Source organism: Zootoca vivipara, chromosome 6 (genome assembly GCF_963506605.1).
Source record: "Zootoca vivipara chromosome 6, rZooViv1.1, whole genome shotgun sequence".
Lineage (NCBI taxonomy): Eukaryota > Metazoa > Chordata > Lepidosauria > Squamata > Lacertidae > Zootoca > Zootoca vivipara.
Genome location: NC_083281.1, coordinates 71575892 through 71600628, shown reverse-complemented (window position 1 = coordinate 71600628; position 24737 = coordinate 71575892). Strand labels below are relative to the sequence as shown.

Below are 24737 nucleotides of genomic sequence, written 5' to 3'. Positions count from 1 at the left end.
GAAAGACTGGTGATTATTTGGCAGCTAGATGGCCAAGACACCTGGAGAATTCCAGAACATAGACAGCCATGATGAAGTGGGTAATACTGTATACACTTCTTAATATGTGATTTTTGCCTAATACATACTTTTTCATGTGTCATCTGATTGGATGTCTGCATTGCAAAATCCAGGCGTACACGTGTGTGTGTGTGTGTGTGTGTGTGTGTTTAATAAATAATAATACCTGGGTTTTAGTTCATGTATTGGTTCAGGAAGTGCAAAATAAGTGGGCTCACATTAGAGTTTTTCTCTCACCCCTAGTTTGTTCCTCTGAAACCCCTGGATATGGTCTAGTAGTTATTTCAGAGCACAGCTAGCAAAAGGAAGAGGCTTTTACAGTACATCAAACAGTAACCTGGGATTAAAGGCAGGAAACAGGCAATGAAGTGTTGAAACTGAGATAAGAGTGTCCTTGAGGTAGGGAGCAATATTTTTAAATGACTCCTGCAGTCTAGCTGTGGCTAGATGGACTCCTTTGAGTCTCGAGAAGCAGCTTTGAGATGCTGTTAACACAGCGACTGATCTAAAGAGGGACGCCTAAAGAGGAGCATGCTTGTGCTGTAAATACCAAGGAGACCAAACATTAACCATGCCATTCCTGGCTCATATAATCTATGCCATAGGACTAACATTGCCAGGTGTGTTTGAACCCTAAGAATAGTGAAGGAATAATTAAGGAAAAAACAAACTACAACAATGCAAGGAAAGTATTGTAATATATTGGCATCCGTTCCATGCACTTCACTTTGAATATATAGATTTCGTCTCAAATTATATCCTGATCCCATTGGCGGAGGAGAATAAATGTTCCCAAGGGCCAACCTCACACACACCCAAGGCAATCACACCAAAACAGATTGATTCTGCCCAAACTAGTTCTCCATACCCAGCCACAAGCTCCTTTTTCTTCTGCCGGCAGGTGAGGGACTGTTTGTTAAGGAAAGTGTGTGTGTAGTAAATAGTAAACGGGGCCAAATAGCTATGAAATGCAGGAGGAACGTGCAAAAAAGGCCCTACCAGCAGATATAATGCGGCAGCCACCTGATGGGAGACAGTGTTGGGAGACAGAGGGCAGACTCAAGGTGTCGGAGGACAGAGCTCTGTGTCCTGGACATCCTGCCTTGTTAAGCCAGCCTGCTGCCCTGAAGGGTGGTGGAGGAGGAGGCTGTCTCATTGCCAGGGCTGAAATAAAATCCGGTTGCCAGTTCATCCAGTTCCTTTGTGCTATGTTGTCCTTCCCTCTGGGCAGCACAATGTCTTGGGGCTGCCCTGGGCAAATGCGTACCATGCGGATAATGACCACTCTCCAATACTGCCTCAAAGTCTCTGAGAAGCCACTGTCTGCCCTGAGCAGCAGCTGTACTCTTGGGAAATGCCATACGATCCCTTCCCCAAGTTCAGTGGGTTTGGGTTTTGCTTTTTAATCGTGCAGGAAGACCTTGATGTTTTATAAAATCACTGCAACCTGCAATTTGCTGGCGCCTTGGTCCGTGAGTGCTGCAGTGTCAAATATTTTGATGGTTGTGCAAACTGCAAGACGCGGGGGGGGGGGGGGGGCAATCAAAATGGAACCAAAAACACAACTTTTTTTTTTGCCGATAAATTAATTGGGCTCTTAATGCTTCTTGGAAGCTTTCTAGTTTAATCATTACCTTTGTTTATAACCTCTGTACTTAAGTGACTGCTGTTTCCCAGCGTTCTGCTTTCCAGTCGTGGGCATTGTCTGCTGAAGGAGGAGATAAGTGAAGGAAGGTGTTTTGATGACTCAAGAGCTACGCCAAACACGGTGAGTGCCACTCTCGCTTCCAGACTGAAAATGTGAAAAGATCCACAGGGATAATTATGAGAGTTGCCCCTGACTCCAGCAAATTTATGGGATGTTATTGATGTTGACATGCTTTCCTTCCAGGTGAAATGTCTCCTAAGTGAAAAACAGTTAACAACTGGTGTGGAACTTTGCCAGTGAAATTTGTCTGTACAGTTCAGAGCATCCATGGAAATCTAAGCCTGAAATCCCATGCACACTTCATTGGGAAGGAGGATGGGGGAGGAAATCGATTCGGTCTGCGTTTAAAAATGAACCTGCTTAGTTTGAGCTTTCTGGAACAACATGCAAACTGAAATTCAATACCTCTGCACTCCTTGGAATTTTGAAATGCGGTTCTCTCGCCTTGTAATGTCTATAGCATAGTGTGCTTAAAAATGCATGCATGCTAGTGACTTGCTGTGAATCTGGGAGTGCCTGTTTCAAATCTCAATCCTATGAACATACCAGATGTGGTCTTATCTCAGCCTCCAGGCTCCCATATTCGCAATATGGAGATAATACCGTCCTCAGGGTTGGTTGCCTTAATAATTTCTGAAATAGTGTGCCAAATTCTCCTAGAAGCTTATATATATGTAGAGAGAGAGACTTGCATGAATATTTGCCGTAGATTCTTGTGTATTTGGAATAGACTTGCTAGAACTGTCACTGATTTGCTCGGTGTATCCATAGAGGGCAGCCAAGTGTTCTGTTCTTTCTTCATTTACTGTTCAAAACAATTCAGGCACAGCACTCTTGCTTCTGATCCTGGTTTATAGTCTATAAGATTAAACCACAATTCCCCAGTTTGCTTTGTTTTTTACATCTAACCTTCCTTCCAAGTAGCTTAAGGTGACATACGTGACCCTCACAGTCCCTACTTCCTCCCCACACAACCCCTGTGAGGAAGATTAGTGTGTGAATTAGGAACTTGCCCAAGGTCAACCAGGGAACTTCATAGCTGGGTGTGGATTTGGACCCCGGTCTTCTCAGCCTATGAGGGGTGTGGTTTATTTACTCCAATGGAGTCCATAGAAGGCTCTCCCACTGCAATTAGACTTGGGGTGGGAGAGCCTTCTGTTGACTCCATTAGAAGACTTCCCCCACCAAATCCTAATAGTGTGTTGTATTCATTGTTTTTTCTGGGGTGAGTGATGTTCCTTAGCTTCCTTAAAATCATTGTAGGAGGGAGGGAACTGCCCTGCTTGCCACCCCAGCTGGACTTTATAAGAAGATCACCCCTCTGCCGCCAATTGGGCTTAAAGAAAACTAAGACTTCCTTCCAGCCTAAGCACTGGCCATGAAGGGAAAGTGTGAAGGTGTGCCCAGGTGTGCAATGGCCACGCCCGCTCTTGCACGCTTGCCATCAGTGCATAGTGGCAAGCACTGCTCTAACCAATGCACCACACCGCCTGCAATCCTAATTTAATTTACCTGTCCCACTGGATGCAACAGGAGTTGCTTCTGAGTGGACATTTTTAGGACTGCACTTTCAAATGCCACAGGGGAGTTGGCAGCCCCCTATATATATATATATATATATATATATATATATATATATATATACACACATACACATATACATATACATACACATACTGTACTGTATTCAATATACTATATTCAATAACTTTAGTCTAGCTGAGTCCCAGGGAAGGAAGCAACACCAACTGGAGGAGAGAGCCAGGGATGTGCAGCAACAATTCCCCCTGCCTTTCCTATCCTTATCCAAAGGCAGGCCTCCCTCCCTCCTTCCCTCCCTCCCTCTCTATTCAGATTTTTTTTTAAAAGCCCAGGCAAAAGGCATCATCACTGAGGCCACCTTTCTTCCCAAGGATTTTTTCTCAAATCATGATGATAGCTCAGACCACAGGCCACGTTCTCTTTGTGATGACGGTTCCCAAAAATAAGCAAGGAAGAGGTGAGAGAAGCCCTGCAAATGCCCCCAGTTCCTGCAAAACAGCCACCTTTCTTGTTTTGAGAACTGGCTGCTCACGTCCTGCATTGTGACTGCCTGTGTGCGACCACAACCCTGCCCTCTCCCCCGTCAGTTTAATGTGTTGTGCTCCTCCTCTGTGTTATATTCTAGCGCAGAGCTTTCCAAACTGTGTATCACGTGACACGTTAGTGTGTCGGCTGCAGTGTATTGGTGTGTCGTGCGAATGCTCCTCCCGGGCTGGAAAGGGGTTAGTTTAACCTCTGGCTTGCTAGTTACAGGTAGGGAGCCATGTTGGTCTGAGTCGAAGCAAAATAAAAAAAATCCTTCAGTAGCACCTTAAAGACCAACTAAGTTTTTATTTTGGTATGAGCTTTCGTGTGCATGTTCTGAAGAAGTGTGCATGCACACGAAAGCTCATACCAAAATAAAAACTTAGTTGGTCTTTAAGGTGCTACTGAAGGAATTTTTTTATTTTGCTCTGGCTTGCTAGTTTAACCTTGGTCTTCTCTTCTCCAGGATAAACCATTCATTCATTCATTCATTTGTGGCCCTTCATCAAGAGATCACAGAGATTTACAGCATAAAACACAAAGTACATAACCTAATGGGAAAAGAATAATAGGAAAAGAAAAGGGACAATAATCATTCTGCTTTACAAGGCCATAGATTAACGTCCTTCTTTCCTCTTGCTGCTCCTCCTCAGTCCTGCAGATGCCCTTGTTAAATCCAGCCACTTTCCCACCACATCCCCTCCTCAATTCCTCCTTTCTGCCCCCCATCATCACTAAAAGCCTAAAAATCTTACACAGACATGTGTCTGTTCCTCCCACTGGCCCTGTGCTTCAAACCGCTTCCATCTGCCCTATTTTGTTATACAGGGAGATATATTCAAAGAGAGGAAGACCTCAGAACACATAATGGGTTTATTATGTCCATTTCTCCTTTTGCAAGTGCAAAACAAGGAAACACATTATAGACTTGCAGAAACCAAATAGCTATGTTAAACCATCAAACCAGCTATAAAGTTTGCAATATAAAATGAGCAAACTGATAACAAAGTCATCTGATCACTGGTGGCCAACAAACCATCTGATAATAAGTTATCAAATCGTGTTTTGTACAGCAAATTCATTTTCAACCTTTGAGCTCCCATCAAGGCAGATAAGCCACCTTTATATTACTCATACATTTCTCCTAATCGTCATGAAAATGGCAAACTGTCGTTTCCAAAAATTGAGTGCTCCAAGGCATTGGCATTTGTACCTCTTAAGTTGAATACTGATTATTACCAAAATTCCAGAGTAGTTAAATGGATCAGCCATAACAGGTAAGTGTGGAAGCGAAAGATAACTGGTTCACCCTCTTGGCAGGCATTAAAAACAGGTGATCTAGATAATCAGGGATCATAGGACCAGTGAGGTGATATCACAGTGTCCCACACTTAGATTTGATTATGCTATAACATTACAAAGCCAACTTGGAGTGAGTTAGCACATCCCACCATTACTTTGAATTAACTATGTAAGAGCGCTATGGGTCCCCTGTTGCTTTTTTGAAGTCAAAAGGTAAACAGACTTTTGAATAATATAATCATAGTTTACTTTGTGCTGGTTGCAGGATTCACTAATTTAATAATTAATAATAATTAATTTTAATCAGCATCAAGTAAGCAAAATGGATGAAGAAGGCATCAGAAAACGAAGTTCAAATCAAGAACCTGATGAAACGCCCATCAAGAAAAGCAAATCTATGAATCTACAGAAAGAGGCAAGACTTGTAATATATTATATTGGAAACAGCCCTAGAAGTTCTTAACCTCCCAGAGGTAGTGAATAGCGCCAGGTGGCCTCAACCAAATTGTGTCTCTCCTATGGCTGATACCTGCCCCATGATGCTTATAGGTCTGCATAGTTTATGGCAGGAATGGGGAGCTTGTGACCCTTCAGAGGTTATTGGCCCCCAATTTCCAGCTATGCTGGTTGGGCCTGATGGGAAATGAAGTCCAGGAACATCTGATTCCCCATTCCTGGCTTATGGCATTCACTTCGAGGCACTACAATACAGTCAGCATTTTTGAAAGCAATGAAAGAAATGTGTTTTAAGTATGCTTAGCTCCTTAATGGATTTTATTTGCGGCAAAATGTGCACCGTGCAAAACATGGGAATTAGCTGTTTTGCCCTGAGCCTAAATAGGCTTAGAATTAGGAATGAGGTAGAAATTTGGCCAGCTTTCATTTGAATGCAGACCTACCTAATTCTCAGTTCCCAAACCAGGACATGAATAGAACCAGTTATCCTTCAAAATTCACACTTCTCTGAATTTTGCATTTCGGTTCTCATACTGGTACCAAATGTTTGCAAAATTGTGTAAACTGGGGGGAAGTGTGCATGGTTGGCATCCGTCTGTCTGGAGAGACAATGCCGGTGTGCTTCTGGGGTTGAAGTCAAACTGCTGGAGAATGATGGCACTTGCTGTGGCTGCAAAGACTGGTAACTCGCAACGGCTGCCTCGTACGTTGTTTTTGCTGCTGTAGTAAAGGAGAACTGAATTTAATTCTGGAAAAATGAGAAACTGGGGGAGAAACTAAATTTGACAGATTTGCCCATCCACACTTAGAATTTCGTCCATAAACACATCCTCGCTCTCAAGAGGAGGCACAATTGCACTTGGTACATGCCCTGTTGTAAAAACAGAGTAGTATACTTAGGTCCAGCTTCAATGTCCCAAGTGGGGAAGTAAAATGCTCTGTGATGTCAACACCTGAGTTAATTAGTAGAGTGTTGTTTGCTAAATGGGGGGATAATCACGAAGCTCAGTGAAGTACAAAAGGAAAGCCTCTTTTTCCAGAATGTCTGGTTAATGTTTGCATTGTACTACAAGTTGTTCCTGGTGTCACCTCACCTGTTAATGGCGCTGAAAGTCTCAGCACAGCAGACCCTGTTTGCGCTCCCCTCACACTCATTACTTTTCCCCTTGGCTAGACTATTTCCTTGGCACCAAATATGAAGAAATGGTCATGGTCAATACTGAGCGCTTATTCCTCCACATTCTTGTTACCCTTGCCAAGGCAACAAGTAATGTGTGTGTGTGTGTGTGTGTGTGTGTGTGTGTGTGTGTAAACATTTTCACCCCACTTCCAAGCTGAAAAAGGCTCCTAAAGCAGTTTGCCAAGGTCATTCCCAGAACAGACCTTAACTCTGACCTCAGGCTTCTGAAAGTTTTTAGTCTTTATTTCATTTTAGTTTTATGTTGATTTTAATTATTGTGTTATATTCCAAGTCGCTTTGACTTCACTTTTAATTTAAAAAGTGACTAAGAAGTACAAGAAGTACAATTAATAATAATAATAATAATAATAAACTACAGGTGTCTGTGTTGGGAAAATAAGCTCCCCCTAAGATACATGGCGGGATATGGGTGGCGCTGTGGTCTAAACCACTGAGCCTTGGGCTTGCCGATCCGAAGGTCGGCAGTTCAAACCCCCGCAACGGGGTGAGCTCCCATTGCTCGGTTCCAGCTCCTGCCAACCTAGCAGTTTGAAAGCATGCCAAAAAGTGCAAGTAGATTAATAGGTACCGCTCCAGCAGGAAGGTTTCCGTGCACTGCTCTGGTTTTGGTGTTCCATTGCGCCAGAAGCGGCTTAGTCATGCTGGCCACATGACCTGGAAAAACTGTCTGTGGACAAACGCCGGCTCTCTCGACCTGTAAAGCGAGATGAGCGCCCCAACCCCAGAGTCGTTCGCGACTGGACTTAACTGTCAGGGTTCCCTTTACCTTACCTTTAAGATACATGGCAGTACCTGTTGTTTAAAGCAGTGTTTCTGCAATAAGAGTGGACCCTTCCTGACATATTCTTGGGTTAACATCTGCTTCAGTGTTCCTGTCCCCCATCCATCTCCACCCTCATTATTCTTCCTATAGAAGATTGAATTAACACTCCTGTTGAATTCACCTAACCTCAATTTCTTTTCCCAGGTGGGCCTTCTCAGTGGAATCTGTGTCATTGTTGGGACAGTGATTGGTTCAGGGATCTTTGTTTCTCCAAAGTCCGTTCTGGCTAACGTTGGAGCAGTTGGGCCCTGCTTAGTCATCTGGGCAGCCTGTGGAGTGCTTGCTACGTTAGGTAAATCGCTACTGCTCTTTCCAACTTATTCTCCCCCCCCCCCGCTCCCAGTTTATTACAAACTCCTTGCTATGTGTTATTTTGTTTAGCCCTTCAACGATGGATTTGCATTTGCTAGTTTTGCATTTGAAATTAGCATATAAGATATAGGTGAACAATTTGTTTGGGGGAAATGCTAACACGTTATAATTACAGTGGTACCTTGGTTCTCAAACAGCTTAGTTGCTGAACAAAACGGCCCGGACACCGCAAACCCGGAAGTAAGTGTTCCGGTTTGCGAACATTTTTCAGAAGCCGAACATCCGACACAGCTTCCGCTTGAGTGCAGGAAGCTCCTGCAGCCAATCGGAAGCCGTGCTTGGTTTTTGAACGGTGTTGGGAGTCGAACGGACTCCTGGTACGGATTAAGCTTGAGAACCAAGGTACCACTGTATTTTGAAGCTGTACAGGTTCCTTTTGTTCATCTGGCCTCTCTTGTAAATCACCATGTGATGAAAAACTGAGTGATCTTTGTTTAGTATATGACAACCATATGCTAGCATGTTGTGGTGGTTATACTTGACTGGGGGTGTTCAAGGTTCAAATTTCCACTCGTCCATGAAGTTCTCTGTGTAATCTTGGACTGATCACCATCTCTTAGCCTGACTTACCTCATAGGGTTTTTGCATGTATTGAAGAAAATGGAAAGGATGAATGCGAGATAAATATAAACATAATAAATATGTGATAACTGACTCTAAAAATAACTTTTCTTGTCACTGGCTTTTCTTTTATCGATGCTCCCTGAGTCCCAAGGCACCCGCTGATGATGTCATGGACTGTCTAAAAGACAAGCGCAGTGTTTATAATTGAAAATAATCAATTGTGCTTGTGGGGGGAAGGGGGAAAAAGCATTTCTCCAGCAACTCAAAATTATAGTTGGTTTGGGACCAGATGAGCTTCTCACAACAGAAGCATTCATTGGGTGAGAGAAATGTTGACTAGTTCCACATACCATAACAAAATTATGCACTTAATAGGAACAAGGAACAAGCCCTGGTGGCTTGAAACAGGCTAGAAGGACCAGGTGCATATAGAGCCCTCTAGAAGCCATATTGAAATGGAGATGGGTGATTGTGGCAGTGGTGGTGGTAGAGGAAGGTTATTTTGAAAACTCCCACTTCTTTCTTTAGGGGCACTGTGTTTTGCTGAACTTGGCACAATGATAACAAAATCAGGAGGAGAATATCCGTACCTCATGGAAGCCTTTGGCCCAATCCCTGCATATTTGTTTTCCTGGGCAAGTCTCATCGTCATCAAGCCCAGTTCCTTTGCCATCATTTGCCTCAGCTTTGCTGAGTACACAGCGGCTCCGTTTTATCCGGGTTGTGACCCCCCCACAGTTGTCATCAAGTGTCTGGCAACAGCAGCCCTTGGTGAGTATTTGGCTTTTGATCGGGAAGACAAAGGTAGCTGGAAGGGTGAGTTAATGACCTAAACCAAATGCATACAGAGATAACAGCTAGGAATAGGCTTCCTTTTACACCGGTGCAAATTTCTGTTGCACAGCAGCTGCAGAAGCAAAGAGACTCTGCTAGGTATCACAGGTCCCTGGTTCAAATTTCTCCTCTGCCATGAGCCCATGTGAAGCCTTGGTCAAACTCCCCTATCCCTTTTGGGAACTTGGGAATATAGTGGTACTGTACCTTGAGTTAAAAATGCCTCAGGTTACAAACGCTTCAGCTTACAAACTCCGCTAACCTAGAGGAGTTACCTCGAGTTGAGAACTTTGCCCCAGGATGAGAATGGAAATCGTGTGCCAGCGGCACAGCTGCAGCAAGAGGCCCCATTAGCAGAAGCACGCCTCTAGTTAAGAACAGTTTCAGGTTAAGAATGGACCTCCGGAACGAATTAAGTTCCTAACTAGAGGTACCACTAACCCATCTTATATATGGTTCCTGCCAACGTAGCAGTTCGAAAGCATACCAGCACCCCAGTGCAAGTAGATAAATAGGTACTGCTGTGGCAGGAAGGTAAATGGCGTTTCTGTGTGCTCTCGTTTCCATCACGGTGTCCTGTTGCGCCATAAGCTGTTTAGCCAGGCTGGCCACATGACCTGGAAAAGCTGTCTCTGGACAAACACTGGTTCCCTCAGCCTGAAAGTGAGATGAGTGCTGCAGCCCATATTTGCCTTTGACTGGTCTTAACCATTCAGGGGTCCTTTACCTTACCTGTAAAGAGTGCACATGATGAGTGAAGTGGTTTGCACAATTTGTATGCAGAGGAACATATGAAGCTACCACGCAGCTGGTCAGATTATTTGTCCATCTTGCCCATTATTGGCTACTCTGAGTGACAGGAAAATGAAACTGGGAAGGCAAGGGATACAGAAGCTTATTCATTGAGGTGTCTGATTTATGACATTTCTTGTGAACCTTCCACCATTTCCTTTCTCTTAGTTACAATTACTCTGGTAAATGCCCTGAGTGTGAAGTGGGCGAGCTACGTGCAAAACTTTTTCACTGCGGCTAAAATGGTGATTGTCATAATTATCATTGTCAGTGGGATTGTTCTTCTGGCCCAAGGTATGTTATGTTGAAGTCTTAGTTGCAGTATCTATCTATCTATCTATCTATCTATCTATCTATCTATCTATCTATCTATCAATCATCTATATCGTGTATCTGCAGCAGTTGACTGGGATTGATACAACTGCTTTGTGTTGGTTTTGCTTACTTTTTGGGGGGTGGGTAGGAACCTGTTTGTTGATATTTTTAATATCACCTTCCATGTAAATAAATTAAAAGCTGTTCATGACATACATTAAAGATAAATCTCAGGTTTCTAAAAAGTCACATTCCATTTCAATATGTTTTAACATCTGTCACAAAATAATCTATGGGCAAGTGCCCTTCTTCTGATAGGAAATGCTCAGCGGTGAGGGGACCATAAAAATGGGGAAGGGGTTGAGGAGGGTCAGTTGGGTGGTGAGTGATCAATGTCACTCTTATTAGGCAAATAGATTTATCGGGGGGGGGGGGAGTTTTCATGGACTCTGAGCCAAGTTCCTCAGCTGCAAGAAATGATGCATTTCACTTTCCCTTCCCCAGGAAATACAAAGAACTTCAACAATTCGTTTGATGGTCCCCCGCTTTCTGTGGGCGCCATTTGTCTTGCATTTTATAATGGACTCTGGGCCTATGATGGATGGTAATATAATTTTATGATTGTCCTTAGCTGTTAGAGTATAGCAGTTCATGCACCTGAAGTCTTGCTGAAGAATCACACCTGGAAATAGTGTAGGGTGGGGAATACTTATTCTAAACCAGGGGTCCCAAACTAAGGCCCCGGGGACGGATCAGGCCCAGTTGCCTTCTAAATCCGGCCCGCGGACGGTCCGGGAATCAGCATGTTTTTACATGAGTAGAATGTGTCCTTTTATTTAAAATGCATCTCTGAGTTATTTGTGGGGTTTAGGAATTCGTTCATTTTATTTTTTAAAATATATTCCGGCCCCCCACAAGGTCTGAGGGACAGTGGACTGGCCCCCTGCTGAAAAAGTTTGCTGACCCCTGTTCTAAACCTATGGTGACTTCCTGGTAGTCATGAATGGGGACAGAGCCCACCCACTTTTGTGGGGGAGAGCTAAGCAGACCATTAACTTGTGGAACTTGCTACCACATGATGCAGTGGTGGCCAATAGGTGAGACGGCTTTTTAAGGCACCAACACTATCAGCTAGTCTTAGGTCGTTAGAAAAAGGAGTTAACAGCATCTTAAGGTTAGAACCACTACTTAGAGCCAGTTCATATGCATAATAAAATCACTAATCCAGTAGGTCCCTCCAGATGTTTCCGTAGGTCTGTGTGTGTGTGTGTGTGTGTGTGTGTTGTCTTCATTGATGGTTGCTTTTCATATGGGAGGTGAATGGATTCCAAGTATTATAAAATGAAGAAGGGCTCATATTTGTTAAGGGCATATTATTTCCTGAAGTGGTAAGGCTGTGTCTGGGCTGTAGTATTTCAGATGGCAGATCCTTCATACTCAATCCCCAAAATAGACCTCTGCACATAGAAAATAGCATGCCAGAGAGAAACCTAATTGAGAAGCTTTTCCTTTTCTCCAGGATAGCTGCATGCAGGGCATCAGGCTGCCAAAGGCTGATCTAATGTATGTTTTCATGTGTAAGGGATTTTTGTTGTTGTTGTTGTTGCACAGAACAGGTGCATATATTGCTGATGGTTTATTGGTACTTGCTATCACTGTTGAAAGCCATATTGGGCACTTGCCTCTGTGCAAAATGCAGAACACAAATCAAAATAGGACTCTGTGAAATGTCTCATACATATGTTGTTGGTTGAAAGGGAATTTTAATTTCAGAAAAAATATGTATTGACATCAAGACTTAAATCCCATACCTTTTTTATTTGGAAATTAAATTCCACTGGGTTCAAGGGGGTTTTTCCCCAAGAATGTGCAGGATGCAAAGTAACATTTTGGTACTTCTCCCCCCTCCCCCCTTCCAGGAATCAACTCAATTATATCACAGAAGAACTTAAAGATCCTTATAGGTAAGAAAAATGGTGCATCAGCTGATAGATGCCCCCATGTATAAGACACCCCCCTACTTTTGGGGACCCCAAATTTAGAAAATGGGCATATGCACTATCCGTGTGTAAGATGCCCCCAGATTTCTAACCTTATTTTAAAGTAAAAAAAAACCTAGTCTTATACGCAGAAAAGTACGGTATGTCTGTTCCAAGTCATTTTGTTGCCTGAGGCAAAGGGCAAGAATGGTTGCCATCTGCGGAAGCTGACTAGTCTAGCTGTTTTAGTCTGACAGTGCCCTTCACCCGCGGGCAGAAAGCTAGTTTTGATGGGAGAGGCTGTGCAGCACACCCAGCTCTATCTTCCACCAGGAGGAAAAAGTCTGGGAACACAGGAGGAACTGCCTCTGGCCACCAGCATCTGCCACCCAAGGCAATTGCCTCACTTTGCCTATTGGTAGAGCTGGCCCTGCATCCAACACCACCACAGTGAAATTTTAGGGTCGTAATACATAACTGTTTAGAGCCAAACTAGGTGTAGCATTCAATGTACAGATGCAATTAATATACATGTATTTTATAATGTTAATGAACAGCATCCATGGGGGCGGGGGCTGGTGCTTCCTCCCCTTAATCCTCTTCCCTCCCCCACTGCTGTGTCCTGCTTACCCTCCCACCCAAGCTGCTATTTGCATTGAGAAGGAAGCTCCTCCTCTGGTTCTGCTTGTGTGTCCACTCATCTTATGTTCTTATGTTCTCAATGCAAATATCATTCCTGGAAGTTGGGGTGGGGGTGTTAAGCAGGACCATAGGGTGGCAGGTGTTGTCTTGACTTAGAAGATGTGTTATAGTCACTCAAATAAGAGACAGTGCTCATTATTTAAAAATTGATAATTTCCCCCTTTAGAACTGTTCAGATGCAAATTTATGCAGAAACCTACGTGGTAAATCAACTAATATTCCTTTAATTGCGTAAAAGCTTGGATGTGTAACTGATAGCATATCTCTTTATATTATCTAGAAATCTACCACTCTCTATTGTTATTGGAATCCCTCTGGTCACAGTTTGTTACGTTCTGATCAATATATCCTATTTCACGGTTATGACATCAACAGAACTTCTGCAGTCTCAAGCTGTTGCTGTGGTGAGTTGAAGTACAAAAATGTGTTGTTTTTCACCTCTGTGCAATTCACAAGAGGATGGATTGATACAAACGGCAGAACAAGAGTGAAAGTGGTTTAAGTTACACAAGGGAAAATTTGCTTCTCTAAAAAGTTGTGCAAGCTATTTATTAAGTATCTTTCATTACTGCTGTATCTTCATGTGCTGAGTTGGTTGACCTCTATGTTTTAAAGATGTGCATTATTTCAATTCCTTCCATCACAGACATTTGGAGACAGGGTTCTTTATCCTGCTTCCTGGATAGTCCCTCTTTTTGTGGCTTTTTCTACCATCGGGGCAGCCAATGGGACTTGCTTTACTGCTGGCAGGTAAAACAAAACTTTCTGATGTGGAATTCCAGTGTGCCCTAGGTTAAAGTTGACTTATGTGCACTCAGCTCAGAACCCAGAATGCAAGACCTCTGCACTTATATGGACCTGCCGTTAAGAGCATCACAATTGTCAACAGGCAAATGCTCAGGTGACACTTAAAAGCAAGGTCAGGTTGGAGGCAGCTGCCCCAATCATCTGCAAATTAGAAGTACATGTGCCTCTAGGGTTGCCAGACTCAATAGAGGACAGGACTTCTGTGCCTTTAATTGCCCTGCTGTCTTTTGAGTCTGGAAACCTTAAAGAGAAACCAGCAGACGGAAATTAAACAAAGGGTCTGCTGGTTTCTCTTTAAGGTTTCCAGACTCCAAAGAGAGCAGGGCAATTAAAGGCACAGAAGTCCTCTCCTCTATTGAGTCTGGCAACCCTATGTGCCTTTGAATTCTTCATTTCCCTCTGAATTAATCCCATCATTTTCAAGGAACTCATGGTGGAATCTGCCCCATCATTATGTGAATAAATAATTCAATGTGTTGGTGATACATCATGTAAAGGAGTACTTCCCATGTCTGCACCATCATCTCATTAAAAGTAACCTGGGGCACTCAGGAGACAGGGGCACATTGACATTTCCAAGCTACTAAACTTTGCTCAGTTGCTGGCAGGTGGTGTAAGGAAAGGTGGTATAGAGGGAGGGAGCAGCTTAAATTCAACATCACACCTGCACATTCGCTCACATTTATTGGAAGCACAGCAGTATGTCAGATGGGCGAAATCCCATACCCTGTTGGTCACAGTGCATGTGGCAGTAGTGCTGATCTCATTCCATTTCCCAGATTCTTATGCTTTTAACATTGGACTCAAGCCACAGCCGTTGCAACTAGTTCCTCATACACTCTCCATAGGCCCATATTACTGCATGACATGGTAAACACAGATTCTGCAATGCTCTCTAAATGCAACACCAAAAATATGAAAAGTGCAGGAGTCTTGTCACCCTTTGCTCTGGGTCAGCCCATCACAATGGCTTCTCTAACGAGAATGATTTACCTTCTCAGGCTTGCTTATGTAGCGGGTCGTGAAGGACACATGTTAAAGGTGCTCTCTTACATCAGCATTAAGCGCTTAACTCCGGCGCCTGCTATCATCTTTTATGTAAGTATGTTTTCTGAAGAGTCAGAAGAACACCATAAGACCCCGGGTGGATCAGACCAAAGGCCTGTCTAGTCCAGCATTGTTCTCTGTTATTGGAAGCAGGGCATAGCCGTCACGACTAGTAGTCAATGATGGTTTTATCCTCCATTAATTTGTCTAATATCCAACCGGTCCAAGTTGGCAGCCATCACAACTCCCATGAGGCCAAATTCTACACTTTAATTATGCGCTGTGTAAACAAGCCCTTTTGTCTGCGTCTCTCGAAATTCAGCTTCATTGGATGGCCCTGGGTTGTAATACAGCGAGGGAGGAAAATACAATTGCATACACCTCTATAATGCCCCCTCCCCTTCATCTCCTGCTTTTGAAATAAGATCTTAAATCTTTAAATAAAAACAAATACAACTCAGCAAATTGGCACTGTAATTAAAACTCTTTCGAAAGCTCTGTGATTGCACACGGCTTTCCCATCTGTTTGCAAAAGGGTCTTCATGGAGGCCTTGTATTATAATGAAGCAACCATGCAGTAGGGCTGCAAATTTAAAGTCACTGGAGAGACTAAGCAAGCATATCCGAATTAGTTTTCCAACAGAGTTATCATAGCCACAATTACTGGTAGTATTGGCCATTCTATGAAAAGGCCTTTACTGTAAACCCAACACTGAAATCTGCAGGTTTTTTAAAAATGCCTTCTCCGTAATGCATTTCTTCTGCTTTCAGGGTGCAATAGCTATTATTTATATAATTCCCGGAGACATCAACACCCTCATCAACTACTTTAGCTTTGCAGTTTGGATATTCTATGGTCTAACTGTGCTGGGACTCATTGTCATGCGCTTTACAAGAAAAGATCTTGAAAGGCCTATCCGTGTAAGTAGCCCACCAGAAGATATTCTCATCAGTGTTCAGGATGGTTTGGCAGTTCCTCTTGTGCTGCTTATTTTGTTACTGCTAGAGTTGGGGAAGAAATTAGGTTAGATTATTGCAACACTATGTAGTGCCGTCTTTGAAGAGCGTTCAGAAACTGCACTTAGTGCAGAATTCAGTGGCCAGAATTGACTGGGAGTGGGTGGTCTGGTACTGGTTCAAGTGCATAGGATGTGTTAGCTCCCTGGCCCAATTCAAAGTGCTGCTCTTGACGTATAAAGTCTTATGTTGCCCATGACTTCAATACTTCAATACCTAACAAATATCTGAGGGCCTTCTTTGTGTGCCCCCTTCAATAAACAGCAACATGAGAACAGGCCTTTTCAATGGTGGTTTCCCAATTGTGGAATGCTAATTTTAGAGGGAGATGCAGCTGGCACCATCATTATCAACTTTTAGGCATTTTTGCAAAGATGTTCCTTTCCCCAGGCATTTGGCTCTTAACTGGAGTGTCAGGATATGGTGATATCCATATTCAATGTTTAGTAGGATGGGATAGGATTTGCCATTTTTATGTGATTGCAGGATGGGTACTTTTTGTCAATTATCTTTGGGTGTGTTTTAAATTTTGTATCATGTATGTTTTCATAACTCTAAATCACTTTGAGACATTTTTGTAGCAAACACCAAATACATCCAATAAATAAACAGTGCCCAATTCACACTTCCCTAAAGTGTATGAAAACTGAACTACAGCTGTCCTTTAAACAGGCCCTGTGTAAGGCCATGATAGTTAGCATTTTAAAAATGCCTGCTTCCAGCCCCAAACAGCCTAGCATGACTTGGGTAGCATGCAGAAGCCAATTAAGATGTGGAATGCCTGGGCTGTGGCAAGACTTGCCAAAACCACCAGATCTTCTCTTGGCCTGGCAAGTAACATTTGTATGCTGTTCCTGATGCAACAGCCAAGTTGTTAAAATGGAGTGCATTAGAATCTTGAGCCAGAATATTCCTTGGCCTTGCTAGGTCGTTCCAATCTGGGATTCTTCAACACACACAATTGCATTCCCACCCCTCCGCTCTGTCTTGCAGGTACCTCTTATCATCCCCATCCTTGTGATGTTTGTTTCCATTGTGCTGGTTCTGGCACCCATCATCACTGCACCTGAGCTGCCATATCTGTATTGCGCTCTATTTATTATCAGTGGACTTGTCTTTTATGTACTTTTCATCCACTTCAAATTCAGCTGGGCTCAAAAAGTCTCAAGTGAGTATCTGGTTGATTTCCATCCCAGGGGGAAGAGGTGTTTGTGATGAAATAATGTGGGTGTGGCTCTTTAACTCTGATTCAAAAGGGAAAGAGCTTCTTAAAAAGGAACAGGTGGGGTGCATGAGATGCAGTAGAGAGGGAATTATGTGAATAGAGCAGACTCACAAACTCGGGAATGGGGTATGTGGTCTACTCAGATCACTTGCTAGAGATTACATACAGTACGCATGTTTCTGCACTGGCCACTTGCCCTTTGCAGGCACATGGGTGCTAGTGTTTCCAGTTACAAAAACATTCCAATTGGAATTTCCCACCTTCCTTCAGGGTAGACAATTTTTAAGCCTCCCTATATAGAGTTTTAGACGTTCCTGTGCCTGCTTCTTCCTAACCACTAGCCATCTTTTCTTTAAAGACTGAAACTTGATGGAAATACACAGGAAATAGATCCTTTTGACTGTGGCAACTGGTCTTTCGAGTGGACTCTGACACTTAGCAAAGGTTACAGCTCATTATGTCCTGGAAATGTTGTTTAGATTGGTTTTAAGTTGACATGCTGTGCTCAGCACTGCAGACACCATCTGGTACACTTAAGAAATGGAAGGCATCACAATAAAGCACTTGTTTTGACTGTAATTTCTGGAATATTCCCAAAAGCCATGTTAATTTGGCTATAGGAAAAGTAAAGCCCATAATCTGGCTTGTGGAATCAACACTGAGGCTTCTAAGTGGTTAAGTGCAAAAGGAGAAATGATCTAGGAAAAGAAATGGTACTAACAGTGCAAATGAGGCCATTTTTGACCTCAACAACTTCTGTGTTTCAGAGCCCATCACTATGCACCTTCAGATGCTTATGGAAGTAGTTCCACCAGAAGACGTTCCTGAACAACATTGAATTTTTCCATCATTAAAAAGGCTAGATCCTGGAAATGGTTCACCAGGTATGCTACATCATGTCCACAACTATAGGTCTCAATGCTGAGGATAGGGGACATTTGTGAGACAGTAAGTGTCCTGAAAAAGACACCGTTCTGTTCTTTCCCCCTGTAAAATGCATTCATTTTTGTAACACATTGAATTCAGGGATCTGCAACATCTTAAGAAAATATCTGTATGGGGAGAAAGACCTGAGGAGTTGTAGGCCATGGACTTGATTTCAGGTATGGAATTTCCACATTATTTTCTCAGCAAGCTGAAAGGACGGAACATGCAGTATTACAGTGCCATCTACCAGCAAACAAACATGGAAGCGCAAAGATGAAATCTCATCTCTTAAATGTCTTACAGATTTATAAAGGGTAGAAACCCAAATGAAATGGCAGGTGAACATCTGGGAGGGAGAAAGACATGTGATCTAGACATAATCCATATGATATTGACTCCAGCGGTTGAAGAGGTCAAGAAAAGTAATACACTGGACTTTTCAAAGTATGCCTCTGCCTTGACACAATGAAACATGAGCAGATGATGGGAAGTATCTCAACACTGGAGCAGATTTTTTGCAGGCACAATGGTTTGTGTATTAGATGGGGAGAGTCTTCCCAGCATGAGGCTTAAGGGCAGATCCTTGGTTGCCCATGGAAGGTTGTTTTGGCACTCAGGGAGCCTCAGCTTGGTTTGCTGCTGTCATGTCTCTACCTCAGTATCCTGCACAGCTGCATCTTTTGAGAAGGAGTGCATGCAAAGACAGAAGCTTAAGCAACATTTTTAATCTACCGTAATTCCAAAGGAAAGACAAGGAGACTTGTAGCACCTTAAAGATTTAATGGATTTATCACAACATCCTTAAAGAACTTTTGCCACACCAATTTCCCTACTTGCAAAATGTCTTCCCCTCCAAAACAAAGTTGCCACTAGGCAGATTTCAACTTGTGTGCCAGGCTAAAACCTGTTTATTTACTCAGGTTTAATTTGTAGTAACTATCACCCATGTTTTAATGTTTATCCACTTTCTCCAGTGCAGTTGGATTTGTTGTTTTAATTGTTGTACCCACTCTGAAATCCTTGACTAGAGTGGGTTACATATATTTTAATTAAATAAATACAAGCAGATTTATTACAGAATATGTTAGACTTTTAAAAGTGCCAAAAGCCTCTTTGCTGCTACAGATTAACACAGCTACCTCTTGGGAAGTTAGTAAAAGTAAAAATGGGCTGTGGTTGTGTAGGCTGGATCCATGAAGCTACATCTTGGATCTGGCTACCACCATTCCTCTTAACCATTGGTTTGGGATCAGGGTTCCACAATATGTTTGTTTGGGATGTGCAAGCTAGGTTTTCCATGCTGTGCTTAGCTGTTGTCTCATTACTCTCTCCCTCCCTTCCTCTGGCCTTCTCTAGATCCCTTGTGCACTCTGAAAAGTCAAAGCATTACTTTTTTGTGACTTGTTGCAAATGCCTTTGGTATATTTTTATTACATTTTCTATTTAATTAATAAATAGTTTCTTAAAACTCAAAGACATAAAGGCTGGTTTTAAGAGTGTTCTTTATTGCTTTTCTAACAGGCATAAATAACTTTTTCCATAAGTATTCATATGAAGTGCCAAGTACTTAAACCATCACCAATCACCATATTATTCTTTTCATTAGAACTCCCTGTATGAGGGTTCTGAGAAACTGCAGGGCTGTGTTCCCCCTGGTTCTATGCTAAAAACCAAACAAAATTTTACATGGCAGATGAAACTGCTAGTTTCTTAATTTTCAAAATAAAAGGAGCAGCAAGGGTCCCACATTGGATAGGTGGACTGGCAGGAGAAACAGAAACAGGAGGAGCTTGTCCCCCCCCCCCCGCCCAATTCAAATTTCTCCCCTGACATCCTGCTTTTACCTACAGAAGATACATATTTGCAGCAAAAAATTGCCAGAGACAAAGGGGTTAAACACCCCTTCCCTGCAATTTCTTTGACCCAGTTTGTGGAAATGAAAATCAGTCTTGGAGGTTGCAAAGACCAAACTCTTGGAAAAACACTGGCAGTGCAGCCCTATACACATTTAGCTGGAAGCAGGTCCTACTTGAGTACAGCTCCTGAATAAGGCTGCAATCCTCTATCTACTTACCTGGGAGTATTCCCCATTGAACTCAATGGAACTTTTTCCTATGGCTTGCATAGGATTATGGCCTTAAGAAGGGTTTATCACAACATCCAACTTTAAGCCAAAGACTTCTGATCCAATTGCATATACCGTAGCTACTTAACAGTAACTTTACAACTTGACCAGTTTCCTTACAACAATCAACCAATAGGAATCGGGTCCCCTGATGGTGTGTATGTGTGTGCTATGTAGAGAACAATAGTAGAGAAAGGGTATTTTAAAAATTTATTACTATTGTTATCAGTGTATGCTATATATCGAGCAATATGGAAGGAAAGGGGTTTATTTATTTATTCTCTAAATGGTGTGTGTGTATTTTTGTATGCGCCTGTGTGTGTATACTTGGTTCCTAATGCTTATTTCAAGATATTTGCTCACGAGTAAGCAGCTGTAGCCACTAGTTATTGCAACAAAAACAGCTGCTTGGATGTGGTGGTGGTGGAGTTGAGAAAACAGCTACCAAAACCATGCGGTAGATCCAAGACGGCGGCCACAGGGCGACCACGTGACCCCAGCTAAAATGGCATCCCCCAAACAGCCTCAATCCAGCCTATAGGCAAATTCCAGCAAACACTCAGCAGGGGCTAAGGGAGCCAACAAGTGGCCAGGCAAACACTATCCAGTGCCAGGAAAGCACACAAACAAGGAGCCTTTCCCGCCACTTGAAACCGAGAGTGAATAGGTTTGGGCAAACAGGCGCCCAACACTGGGGGCAAGGGAAAATTAGGGGCAAAACCTAAAAGGAGATGACAAGCCCAAGCACTGAGCAGGATGTAAAACCACCAGGGTCACTATCGTCTGCACTGGCTAGCAGCCCCCGAATTAAACTGCCCTCGCAGAATAATGACAGACCAATCAATATTGCCTAAGGCAAAGGGCAGCCCGAAGCAGGAAGCATGGGTTTGAATCAGCAATGGCCATACCAAGAAGCGGCCACCTAGCACAGTATTGCCTACACAGACCGGCAGCAACGCAAAACCTTAATGCACAACAAGCAGCAACTCGGTATCATTTGCAGTATTTTATGCCCCGGTGGAGAAGGGTTAGTACTGATAATATCAGGATGAATAAACAGCTACCTGAAGCAATACCAGAAGCGTGTAGCCAATAGGACTGTTCGGTGAAAACCTGCACACCCTGGCAGCAATGCTGTAAAGCGGCTATGCGGCCCCACAGGCCTTCCCAGTTCGCTTGTGCACTACCGGTAATCCTGAAGAAGGGGGGCAATCCGCCTCCAACCTAAGAAACCAAAATACCTTAAGCAGCAGCAACTAACATTGATATTAATACAGTAATAACAATGAACCTATGACCAAAAACTGTACAGAGGGGACAACCGTAGCTTGAGGCTACCAAGCAAAACAGCAGTAAACAAAACTCAGCCCCCAGGGCTATACAACAAAGGGCATGTCCTATAAATAATGTTATTAAATAGTGAGGTACCGGTAAGGGTGTGTGTGTGTTTGTTTGTATGTATGTGTGTGTGTGTGTGTGTGTGTGTGTGTGTGTTATATATATATATATATATATATATATATATATATATATATATATATATATATATATATATATCGGTATATATCAGTATATATATATCAGTATATATCAGTATATATATAATTATTATTCAATGACAAGGTTAAATAAGAACTACCAAGAAAAGGACACACACTAATAGTATAATATAATATTAGTAGCACCTTAAAGACCAACTAAGTTTATATTTTGGTATGAGCTTTCGTGTGCATGCACACTTCTTCAGATATCTGAAGAAGTGTGCATGCACACGAAAGCTCATACCAAAATATAAACTTAGTTGGTCTTTAAGGTGCTACTGAAGGAATTTTTTTTATTTTTTTATTTTGCTTCGACTCAGACCAACACGGCTACCTACCTGTAAATATAATATTAGTTACAATTAAAGAGTTTCTCATGTAGCACAGGAGGGTGTGGAAGCACGTGCCCAAAGCAACACGGAAACAAGAAAAACAAACACAGGCCACATGTCCCATCCCAAATAGTCGCTGGGAAAGCTTGACCATCTGGTGTGCTCAAAATGGCTGCCCCAGCAACACACTGTTCACCAGAGGAAGCACAGACAAACAGCAGCCCCAACACACCCGAGAGTAACTCAGGAAATCTGAATTGACCTACTGCTGATACCAGAATAGTCAAGGGATCACGACAAAACAAAATAAAACAAAAAACCCTAGCAAAATTACCCTCTTATGTACCGGTACCATAAAAAGCTAAGAGGCTTTAGCGCCAGACAGCTGATCCCCAGCCCTGAGCCTATTTAAAATGCAAGCTGCCCCTTTAAGGAGAAAAGATACCCCTGCAGGATAGAGTAAATGGAAGCGATTGATTTCCCTATCTAGAATAGAAGGTGGGGAAGCTTATTCAGCCAGGCAGCTGCCCTTTGCGTGTGGAGACCCTCTATCCCAGGCCTAGAAATAAATTTCAGACATGACTCATATTTTTGGTTTGGTTTTTGGCAGAATTTAGGCCACAACTTTATTGATTACAAATCAAGTGAGTGGTTGCTCCGGTTCAACTAGCTACCTAGGGTAGCACTGACTCAGGGCACACCATGGGTCAGCAGCCAGGTACATACCTGGGACAGGGTTACCCGACTGGCGCACGCCAGCTGGGCCCTGATTCCCCCACATGTGCCTAGAATTAGGATTAGGGCAACCCTGCTTGGGGGAATACCAACCATCGGTCCTTGGATTCCCTTAAGAGGAATACCTGAATAGATATATATAGGGTGGTAAGGGATCATACCCACCTATCAGCATGAACCAGAGTCTATCTGCCAACCTTACAAGTTGTGATGAATTGCTACACGGCAGGCAAAACCCAAATGGCAACAGCCAATCAGCCAAGTGGGGAAAATTCCTGCCGTGCCCCTGCAACAATGGCAGACGACACACGACAGCATAGCAAGGTCAAGCGAAAGCCCTGATGCAATTCAATCAGAGAAGGAGGATCTCTACGATGAGTGCAGCGCTTAAATACTGGTCCATCTGACTCTCTGATTGGCAAGCCCTCAGCCCAATTGCACCCCGTCAGATGGACCACCAATAGGGTGTTGCGGCTGCACCAATTGCCCCGCCCCAACACCTAGACCTGGTCTGCTGGGACCCACCGCAACGTGTGCCCTCTCTTGCAGGGAGGACCCGATTTAGCAGACACCCCAGCATTTAATAAAACACACACCAACTGAAGGGAAGCAAACACCCACTGGGGCAAGTCAAGGCCAACAGAAAAAACTCAAGAAATAAGGAGCAAGGAAGGAAACTGAGAACGCACGAAGAACCAACACACACTGGGGCAAGCCAAGCCCAATAGGTGAACTCAGGTAGAAAGGGGAAGGATGGAAAGCGGAAACGTACACACATACAAACGTACAAACCAACCAAACAAACAAACAAACCCACAAGCAACTCGGGGCAAGGGAGGAAGCTGCTCGGAGCAGGGGTGGAAGGTGGGCTGAAAACCCTAAGGAACACGGCCCAGCTCCAGTCAAGAAGGAGCAAAATGCCACAGTTTAAGGGCAAGATAAGAGGCAGGAAACAAGCACTCGGAGCAGAGGGGGAAGCTGGACTGAAGAAACCTAAGGAACTCGGCTCACACTCCTGTCAGGAAGGAGCACAGCACACAAACAGGTAAGGGCAAGGGAGGGGGCTGACGGGAGGGAACGAGGTTTAGGGGAAAACGGCAGAGGAAAGACCCTTTTGAATGGGTCTCCAGGAACGCTCCAAAGCCCTGCCTGCATAAGCCCATCAGTGAAACTTCCCTCATGGCGGCTGCAAATGTAGAAACAGAGGGATGTAAAGGTGCAGTCAAGTGCAACATTCCGACAGAGGACTAACGGCCTCCATGTTCTAACTGGTTGCTGTGACAACCAGTCTGTCGGTTGCAGGTGGTTTTGAAAGATAACTGCTCAGTTGAAGTCACCTCAGGACCAACTTCCCTCTGGTATAGTTTATTTGCTTGGTATGTAACCTAAGCCTGCCTTCAGGTACAGTTCTGTAAACCTGAATGAATCTGAGAGTAAAATAGCTTTATATTAACATGAATCAGATTTGTGTGTGTGTGTTCTTTAAGAGGGATTCAAAGGGATTTTTAACCAGGAAGGCATCTTTATTAGTAGAACTCAGACGAGTCAGCAACAAGCTGATTGCTGCATAAATTTATAAAGGGGATTGTTTAACTCTGCTAAAGTAAACCTTCTCACAGAAACCTGCTTTGTTCCAAGTGCCGGAACCCAGAGGGGTTGTTTTTGTTTTTTAAAAAACATAATTTTTATTAAGGGTTTTCTTGGTTTACATGGATATGTGCAATGTCTCTCTTAGCATTTTTACATATCAGTTTCATTTGTTGAGACATTGGTGAGGAGAGGGGAAGGAAAGTAGATGGGGGAGGG

General features: G+C 43.2%; 2 protein-coding genes across 3 annotated transcripts in view; both read left to right on the top strand.

The window, feature by feature from the left end:
• Positions 1-1726: 1726 nt before the first annotated feature.
• On the top strand, positions 1727-19989 carry SLC7A9 (solute carrier family 7 member 9). Of its 2 annotated transcripts, XM_035116894.2 has the most exons (14): positions 1727-1828; positions 5445-5552; positions 7762-7909; positions 9082-9324; positions 10348-10473; positions 10999-11098; positions 12414-12458; positions 13456-13579; positions 13822-13925; positions 14984-15080; positions 15801-15950; positions 17040-17214; positions 18039-18155; positions 18502-19989. In XM_035116894.2, the coding sequence occupies exons 2-13, from the start codon at positions 5460-5462 to the stop codon at positions 18107-18109; spliced, it is 1476 nt and encodes a 491-aa protein (XP_034972785.1). In that variant the 5' UTR covers positions 1727-1828; positions 5445-5459; the 3' UTR covers positions 18110-18155; positions 18502-19989. The 2 variants fall into 2 exon arrangements, with proteins under 2 accessions (XP_034972785.1, XP_034972784.1); XM_035116893.2 differs by having other exon boundaries at positions 18039-19987.
• LOC118085876 (b(0,+)-type amino acid transporter 1-like) overlaps positions 1782-24737 on the top strand; it is a 47933-nt gene continuing 24977 nt past the window's right edge. Inside the window, exon 1 of the mRNA XM_060276104.1 lies at positions 1782-1828. The gene's annotated coding sequence lies outside the window, so the exon portion shown is untranslated. The remainder of the gene's footprint in view (positions 1829-24737) is intronic.

Excerpts from the sequence above, each read along its gene's own strand:
- SLC7A9 (XM_035116894.2), top strand. The coding sequence starts at position 5,460 with ATGGATGAAGAAGGCATCAGAAAACGAAGTTCAAATCAAGAACCTGAT. Across the intron at positions 11,099-12,413 it reads CTCTGGGCCTATGATGGATG|GAATCAACTCAATTATATCA; the intron begins GTAATATAATTT and ends CCCCCCTTCCAG. Across the intron at positions 13,926-14,983 it reads ACTTGCTTTACTGCTGGCAG|GCTTGCTTATGTAGCGGGTC; the intron begins GTAAAACAAAAC and ends TTACCTTCTCAG.